General features: G+C 43.1%; 1 protein-coding gene and 1 long non-coding RNA gene across 3 annotated transcripts; one reads left to right on the top strand and one right to left on the bottom strand.

Annotated features, from left to right (window-relative positions):
• Positions 1-3,259: 3,259 nt before the first annotated feature.
• Positions 3,260-7,084, top strand: LOC4328919 (uncharacterized). Of its 2 annotated transcripts, none has more exons than XR_001542880.3 (5): positions 3,260-3,541; positions 5,272-5,467; positions 5,574-5,714; positions 5,858-6,144; positions 6,416-7,084. It is a non-coding gene; the product is annotated as an uncharacterized lncRNA (long non-coding RNA). The 2 variants fall into 2 exon arrangements; XR_001542879.3 differs by having other exon boundaries at positions 5,269-5,467.
• On the bottom strand, positions 4,299-7,176 carry LOC4328920 (probable polygalacturonase). The gene is made up of 5 exons (XM_015767722.3): positions 6,841-7,176; positions 6,630-6,750; positions 5,613-5,787; positions 5,292-5,362; positions 4,299-5,162 (listed from the first exon to the last, which is right to left on the bottom strand). The coding sequence occupies exons 1-5, from the start codon at positions 7,174-7,176 to the stop codon at positions 4,534-4,536; spliced, it is 1,332 nt and encodes a 443-aa protein (XP_015623208.1). The 3' UTR covers positions 4,299-4,533.
• Between the last annotated feature and the right edge of the window lie 1,594 nt (positions 7,177-8,770).

Here is an 8,770-nt window from a genome sequence, read left to right as displayed (position 1 = left end):
GATGCCTCTCGAAATAGATTTTGTGATATTTCATCTTGACTTTGAAGCGGGCATATATGAACTCCCCGCATACTCTTGACGATATTCCCTATGTTCAATCACCAAAGCCTCCTTTTGATTGAAGAAAATTACAGACATTTTGGGCTTATTCAATTTGTTGTCAAAATCAACCAAACCAAATTTTGGTATTGCTGAATTTTAGTAAAGTAACAAGCTAAACAAGATTTTTACCATCGCAACTTTCCCAATTTCTACCAATATTGGGTAATTCTCTACAAACTTCTATTCACAAAACTATATACCAAAATTTGATAAGGTGTTAAATTAAACACCAAAATTTGGTAATTCTCTACAAACTTCTATTCACAAAACTATATACCAAAATTTGATAAGGTGTTAAATTAAACACCAAATTTTGGCTTTACCAATAAATGATAAGTTGTCTTTTAACATTGAACTAAACAAGCCCTTCATTATAATTGAATTCATTCATAAAGTGCTGATTAAATTAGTTGCTGAATAGCAAACCCCTCTCTCGTATTCTTTCTCTTCGGCAGTAGTGTTAGCCTCCATCTTTAGGAGGTCCCTTTCGGGTTTGCTCTTTGATAACATCTTCGTTAGCTTATAATGCTTTTTTTTCGGTTTTACCATCCTTCATGGGCTTATGCGTAAATTAACTGTCATCTCAGCAAACATTATCACACACACACAAAATTTGAGGTATTATATAGTCTCACTTTATGCTTTTAAAAAGAATGAGTTCATGTAAAATTACTGTTAACTTCCGCGTTTAAATGGAGCACCGACAGCAGAAGGCGCGAGCAGTGATTGTATCATCCGTGATTTCACTGGTGGAGAAACCATCTTTGGTCGGTCCACCAGTTTTCACAATAGTCCCGGTTATATTAAAAACCGGGACTAAAAATATCTTTAATCCCGGTTTAAAAGCTCTACCAACCGGGACTAAAGATCTATTTATAGTCCCGATTGGTAACACCAACCAGGAAAAAAGATCGATATAAGCTTTACTCCCAGTTGGTGTTACCAACCGGGACTAAAGATCTTTAGTCCCGGTTGGTAACACCAACCGGGAATAAAGTCGACATAAGCGGGATAGTTGCACGCGGATCGGATCAATACAATCTCCTCCTCTCCTTTTTTAACTCATCTCCTCACAGAGTCACCCTTATCTCTTCCTCTCCCTCCTCCTTTCCTCTCCTCCTCTCCCTCCTCCTTTCCTCTCCTCCTCCTTTCCTCTCCTCCTCTCCCTCCTCCTTTCCTCTCCTCCTCTCCCTCCTCCCCACCTCCCTCTGCAACGGCGGGGCGCGGAGGGCCGGCCCGCGCGGCGGCGCGGCGCGCGGTGGGCCGGCCGGCCGGCGCGGCGGTGCGGCGCGCGGAGGGCCGGGCGAGGCGGCGCGCTGGCGGCTAGCGGCCGGCGCGGCGGCGCGGCGCACGGAGGGCCGAGCGAGGCGGCGTGCGGGCGGCTGGCGGCGACGGGCGGCTCGGCTGGCGGTCGGCGAGGCGGCAAGCCGTTCGTCTTCTTTCTTTTTTTTCTTTCTTTTTTTTGAGAATCTGTGATTCGGATCTGAAATGATTTGTGTGTGATGTATTTGATTTGTGTGTGATGTGAATATGTGATGTATTTGTCATGAATTTTGTAGAAGTTGTGATGTAATTTTTTTAAGATTTTGTGATGTATTTAGAGATATTGATTTGAGAATTTAGAGACTATTCGGGGATGATTGATTTGGGATTTTGGGATGGGATAGAGTGAATCAATATATTAAAAACAATAAAGAAAAAAATAGAATAAAGTAGCAACCGGATCTAGCCTCTTTAGTCCCGGTTGGTGTTAGTATCTTTAGTCCCGGTTGGTAACACCAACCGGGAAAAAAAATGGATTTTTACTCCCGGTTTTTTCACCCGGAACTAAAGATAGCGATCTTTAGTCTCGGATTCATAGTCCCGGTTGGAAAACCGGGACTATAGGGGGTTACGAACCGGGAGTAAAAACTCCTTCTCTACCAGTGGGTTACAGTGATCATCCATTAACCATGGATTAACATACCTCAATAGATTCGTCTCGCAAAATAGCCTAGGGGTTATGGAATGGATTTTGTCAGTAATGTACGTTTAATACTTCTAAATAGTAAGATTCCGTAGAGATATTTAATAGCACAGAGGATTCAAACAAGGCCAAAGTGAAGAATGTGTTTGGTTAATACTATTCTGTTGTGTACAGTTAGGTTGTTCTTCATGGAGTACTCCATATGTATATGTTTGTCGTACAACAAATCCTCATAATTTTTTTTATCAGTGAGCCATCTCTGCACAAGAGCGTGCACACAGCTAGATGTACGATGATTTGAGTCAACGATCCACCCACATATTGTTTATCCTTCCGGCTAACAGCATTTGATTGCAACTATACCACTAACTTCCCCTCAAAAAAAAATCCCCTAAAAAAAACTAGTATACCACTAACAATTTGGTACATCAGACACACACATCGATCAGCGAACCTGACGGAGAACACAAGAGTAGAAAAATGCGTGCCATGCTTGATTAACCAATGGTAAGGTCACTCTTTTCCCCCCGACATTTTTTATCTTTTAAAAATTCGATGAATCTTTTAAGCCTCGGAAGAGCATTTGATTTGATTCCTGATATATATACGTCATTGCGTGCGCAATTTGGGTTTGACAAGGGAACCACCGGCCATTCCAGACTGACCAAACCAAGATCGTACGTGTTGTAAAGTTTCAAACAAAAAGGATCATCACGTCGTAATGTTATTATTATGGAGTAGTTGAGAGCTTAATCAAGCTAATGTTTAGTCTAAGATACTCCTAGTAATAATAACTAGACGATAACCCGTGCTTTGCTGCGGGATACATATTAGAATATTAGAGAAATGATGAAATGATTTGGATTGAAATATTATGAAAATAATTTGAGAATGATGATTTAGCATGTGTATGTTTAATTTTAGAATAAAATAAAATAAAGTGTAGATATAATTACTGTAGGCTTGCATGTTAAGCTTTGTGTGCTTAATAGGTTGATGTGGCATACTTGTTTGTAGGTTTTAGGAGTGCTAATAAATACTATGCTTGCATGTTAAGATTTAGGTGTTTAGTGGGCATTAGCTTTATAGAAATAAGAGAGAAAAGAAACCGTAATTAAACGGATCGGATCAGATCGAGGTGGCCAGACGGACCCGGCCCAATAACAGCCCGTTTGACCTCTCCTCCCATCTGGGCATTTTTGGGGCCCACTAGTGAGCAGTTCGTCCCGTTCCGACGAGCGGGACCCACCCACCCATCCCCGCCGCCGTCCCCACCCACCGCCGCCGTCGATGGAGGGTTCCCCGGAGGCGGCGGATCGGCTGGATCCGGGCGCCGTTTCGGGCTCGATCCGGCCGGTGACGAGCTTGCCGAGGAGGATGAAGACGAGAGATTAGGGGGATCGAGATGGATGCCGAGATCCGATCTAGGCTGGCGCTGCGCCTGCGAGATCTGATCGCGAGCTAACCCTATGGGTACGAACGCTGAATCATACTATCTGCTAGAGTACTAAAATTTCTGGATATTATATATATGATGCATAAGTAGCAAGGACTAATAGCAGGTTTAACAAGTATCTGGGGATTAGCTTTTGTTAATCATCGTCAGTGGAAAAGGGGGTTTAATTTAGAGCAGTAAGATTAGGGATTACATTATCCCGGGAGTATTACTTTTGAAGCGCAGCCCTTTTTTCTTTGTTTTATCCTGTCCAGAGTGTTTTTGTTTCCATTTACATCTTGATTTTAGATGTTGTTAGTGTCTTTGATTGAACTATCATTATTAGGATCATGAACTGGAAGATTTGCTGCCACAGTTTTCAGAACACATTTCCTAAAGTATAGTACAGTTATCAGAGTAGAAATTGTCCAAATGAGAATGTTAGTAGCACATATTATGTCAGTATCACAATCATATAGAAGTACCTGACAAACGAAACAGGAATTTTCGATCAGTGCTTGTACCATATCCTATCCATTTCCAATTTTTGATACGCACACTGACTTATCTTTGTAGGTTAGCTGTTGGATTATATCCTTTGTTCTGATTGAGTAGACCCAATCTAATCGCCTCTTGGTCTCAAAAAAAAAAAATCTAATCGCCTCTTGCAGAGAGCCTCCTTCCTCATCCATTGAGCCGCCTCTGATGACCCTAGAATTGTTTGTGGAACAGCCAACAGATAAATTAGGAGTAAAAATGTGCACATTCAACTCTCATTTGATCACAAGTCTGACGGAGTATTAATCTCACACAAGCTGGGATTTATTATTCAGATTAGAACATATTTGCACTCAGACTGACAACTTAGAAGCCAAACCTTTCTCTAACAAAAAGACACCTAAAACTCCTTAACTGATTAGCACAAGCCTAACATATTGATCAATCCCAACCACAATTAGGGAGCAGTCAAACCTAAAAAAAAAGCAAGCACAACCTTTCTAATCAAAAAACATTATACAACTGGATCACACTAATAGCTGCAGAACCCTGAAGAAAGGCTGGTCGTGAGCTCTGCACACGGCCCCGGCTGCACACCCAGCGCCGCGCCATGGACGTCCCTGCACTTCCAAGCTGCATTATTCCTCCACCCAAACAGCTTCACGTTGGCGAGGCATATCCTCGTGAACGGCGAGTTCCTGATCCCCTCGATCGACCCGGGCTGCTGCACATTGACACCCCACACGTTCTTGATGCTGACAGCATCCACGGTGGGCAGCGCGAGCTGGCTGAAGTGCTCATCTGGGTGGTCACCGACATCGCCGGCGATGCGCAGCCCGTTGCGGACGCTGTTCATGCGGACGTTGTCAACGGTGATGTTCCTGATGAAGCCGCCCCTCCCAATGTTGGTCTTGATGTGGATGCCGTAGCCGCTGTTGAAGATGCTGCAGTCCTCCACCAGCACGTTGCTGACGCCTCCCGATGCCTCGCTGCCGATGGCGATGCCGCTGAAGGGGGACGAGCCCCTGACGCGCCTGATGGTGATGCCCGAGCTCGGCCGCCCGTAGGCGATGCCGTACTCGTCCCAGCCGCTCTTGATGGCCACGAGATCGTCGCCGGTTGAGATGTAGGAGTCCTCGATGCATACGTTGGTGCTAGAATCTGTGGGAGGATTCAGTATTATTAGCATGTTCCATGTACTCTTGGATGGTCAGGCATGTAGCAAAGAAAAATTAATCAATTTATATGTGGTTTGTTTGTGTGCCAGAAGCTTAAGATGAATTTGCATACCTGGATCAACTCCATCGGTGTTGGGCGAGTCATGTGGTGCGATGATCATCATGTTGGTTATGACCACATTGCTGGGTGTAGAAAATGAATTGGATCAGTATTTCAGCATAAATGGGCATTTGAAACTGAACATTCTCAAGAATTTTGTAGCTGTGTCACAAGATTTCTTATTTCTGGTAACTATTCCATAATGGATTGTATTGAAATTTTCACATATCAACTATTTTTCGGCCTTCCAACATTGCTCTGAAAGAAATATTAAGCAGTGACAAATTTTTGCAGGAAGGAGATGAACATTTCAACTTTCAAGCGTGTGCTTACTCGCAATAAACAGGATGGATGTTCCAGAAGGGTGAATTCTTGAGAACAATGTTGGAGATGTGAATGCCACTGGAATGCATGAATTCCAGAAGGTTGGGCCTGGTATGCTGAAGTGTCCTTTGCCTCCACATGTTCCACCATACATCACCTTGTCCATCGATGATTCCCTTGTCACCTTTTTTTTTAATATAAAAAAAATCTGACATGTTAATTACTTGCATCAATCTTAATGAGTTCTTTTGCAGGAACAGTCAGAGAAAATTGCTACAGACGAAATAAGAGCACAGTTAGTTCAGTTGCCTGGTGAGAGTAAGCCTGACTGCTTGTTGTCTGCTTGAGCATATAATGCTGGCTTAAACCAGTCACCAACTTAATAGTAGAAGTGATGTAAACTGTACCAGAGTGGTACAGAATCAAATCAGTTCACTGTTCCATTTCCTGTTCTTGGCATGCATGTACATCCACTAGATATGGAACAGGAGCAAGATTCAACTTTACCGACAACAGGTCGTCCACCGTGCTACCCACCAAGGTATGTTTGTATTCTAAATCTCTCAGTAATGGCCTAAACCTTAAAATAACAAACCTCTGACAAACCACCATGGAAGAGTACATATTTTAACCATGATGGACAAATCCCTTACTACTATTTATCTAAAGTTGCGTTAACTAGGTCTATTATCTTTTCGGTTCCTTTTATTTATTACCCTATTATGTCTGATGCGTGTAAGCAACAAAGTAGTCTTCCTTTAGTCACTCACTCCCATGCTATCATATAATCTTTTTTTCCTCGGTGTGTGCAGAATTCTTTTTTGCAGGATGTATGCATGTCTCTTTGAATATTCTCTGACCAGGAGACCAAAGTTAGTTGGTTGAGACTTAAGAATTGACAATCAAGACCATCACAAGAACACAGTATACCAAAACAACAGGGGAGAAAGTGAGCAGCAGAGAAGCTACCACCATGCAACAACTAGAAATACCGGAGCTGAGCTAAGCTGAGCTTCAATTCTTCACCTGTAATCACGATGTCGCGGAGGCCGTCGCCGTGGATGAAGCTGGTGTACCTCGCCCCCGGCAGCTCCCTCCCCCTTCCGTACGACGGCAGCGGCTCCGCCAGCGGCCAGCTCCTCGTCTCCTGCGTCGATGTCAACGACACCACTCACCACCAAGAAGAAGAGAGGAAAAGAAAAACATGGCCATGGCGGTGGCGAGGTGAGAGTGAGACCTGTGTGGCCTTGAGGACGGCGCCCCTGGCGAGGAAGAGGGTCATGTGGCTGGTGAGGTTGAAGCTGCCGGTGAGCCACGTTCCGGCCGGCACGAGCAGCGTGGTGCCGCCGCGGCGGCGCTGGTGCTGGATGCGGTACACTGCCTTGTGGAACGCCCACGTGTTCACCGTCCGGCCGTCGCCCACGCCGCCGAACTCGGCGATGGACACCGTCTCCGGCCGTGGCCTCGCCGGCACCGCACCGGCGCACGTCGTCGCCTCCGCCGCGTCACATTGCACCAACAACACCACCAGTAGCACGGTGACCGCGAAGCCATGCCCATGCAACGCGGCCATCAAAGAAAAAATGAGAGGAAATTGTTTGCGGCTAAACTAAAGAGAGAGAGGCCAAGCAGAGAGCTCCAAGAAGAGCTTTTTTCTACCGGTGTTTGTGTGATCCCTATAGGAGAAAGGTGGCCAAATCCTGAGCTTAACAATGCTGAGAGTGAGGGTTGAAGAGAGGAAGGCAAAGCAAAGCTATAGCTTGCTCCCAAGTGCAAGAATCCAAGGGTGGTGTGAGGAGAGCCAAGCAGATGAGTCCAGAGGATGGGATGGGGTGGCTCAGCTTTGGAGCAAACCTGTGACTCGCTAGCTCACTTACTCTCTTGTGAGTGTGAGTGTGAGTGAAGAGAAGAAAGAAAATGGAGAATGTCTTGTGAAAGAGAGCCAGTTTTGGTCTCCAGTGAAAGCAGTGAAGCTTTTATTCAGATCTTGCATGCTCATATATAATGGCTGCTCCATTTCGCAATTTTCAACTCAGGTGTGTCAGAATGGTAAAAATAAAAATCAAAATTTCTCCCATGCTGTTAGTAAGGTAATCTCCTTCCTTTTATTTGAAAGCTAGGCAGGTGTTCTACCGAGATGAAATGCAAAGGGAATTTCTTGCTTAATTAACATGACAGTCATGCGGTTGATCTACCACCAGATTTGGCGTAGAGGCAGGGGCCCTTCATTTGCTGCTTTTTTATCATCTTCTTTTTTCTTGCGTTTCATTGCATCTAATGCTTTCTCATCGTGGTACATAATTAAAGCCATTGGGATCGTGAGCAAAGGTAGAAGAAACATGCTTTATCAGCATGGCATGGACCAAATTAAAAGATCTCTACATGCACTCCAGCTGGTATTATGTTTTGAACGTATATACATGGGCAAAATATGGACTTCTGCCATGTAGATTGTAGAATTTAAATTCAGTCAGGTGTAAGATGACTGAGTTGTTATACATTGTACATACGTACTAATACTCCCTCCGTTTTTTAATAGATGACGCCGTTGATTTTTTCTCACATGTTTGACCATTGGTCTTATTCAAAAAATTTATGTAATTATAATTTATTTTGTTATGAGTTGTTTTATCACTCATAGTACTTTAAGTGTGATTTATATCTTATACATTTTCATAAAATTTTTGAATAAGACGAATGGTCAAACATGTGAGAAAAAGTTAACGGCGTCATCTATTAAAAAACGGAGGGAGTACTATTTAAGTTCACTAGCTGATTTCTCCACGCCGTTTTCCTAGAGCAACAATTTTTGAAAGCAAATTTAAATATAATTATTTTTTATGTAACTATATTGAGAAAATCTATATCGTTATTATAATTTAGACTCACCCTGATCGGATAGTGTAAATCTTTCTCTCTTTTTCTAAGAGTAAATTTCACATAACTACATATATTTGAGCTAAATTATCACGAAACTACATATTTAAGGTAATGTATCACAAACTACAGATTAACATAAACTTATCACAAAACTACCGGTTTAAGGCTAAGTATCGCAAAACTATGGATTTAGTAATATATTTATCACAAAACTATAGATTTTGAAGTTTAAATTCTTAGCACTAATGTTATATTTGAGTTATAAATGTTCAAGTTTTATGATTAAA

This window comes from Oryza sativa, chromosome 2, assembly GCF_034140825.1.
Source record: "Oryza sativa Japonica Group chromosome 2, ASM3414082v1".
NCBI lineage: Eukaryota > Viridiplantae > Streptophyta > Magnoliopsida > Poales > Poaceae > Oryza > Oryza sativa.
Note: the sequence above shows the minus strand (reverse complement) of the source record. Positions and strands in the feature narration are given on the sequence as shown.

What these genes read in the sequence shown, in the direction of transcription:
- LOC4328920 (XM_015767722.3), bottom strand. Translation starts at nt 7,176, where the DNA reads ATGGCCGCGTTGCATGGGCATGGCTTCGCGGTCACCGTGCTACTGGTG. An exon ending in CCGCGACATCGTGATTACAG is followed by an intron (nt 5,788 to 6,629) that starts GTGAAGAATTGA and finishes TTAAAAAAAAAG; the next exon opens with GTGACAAGGGAATCATCGAT. An exon ending in CACCGATGGAGTTGATCCAG is followed by an intron (nt 5,163 to 5,291) that starts GTATGCAAATTC and finishes ATCCTCCCACAG; the next exon opens with ATTCTAGCACCAACGTATGC.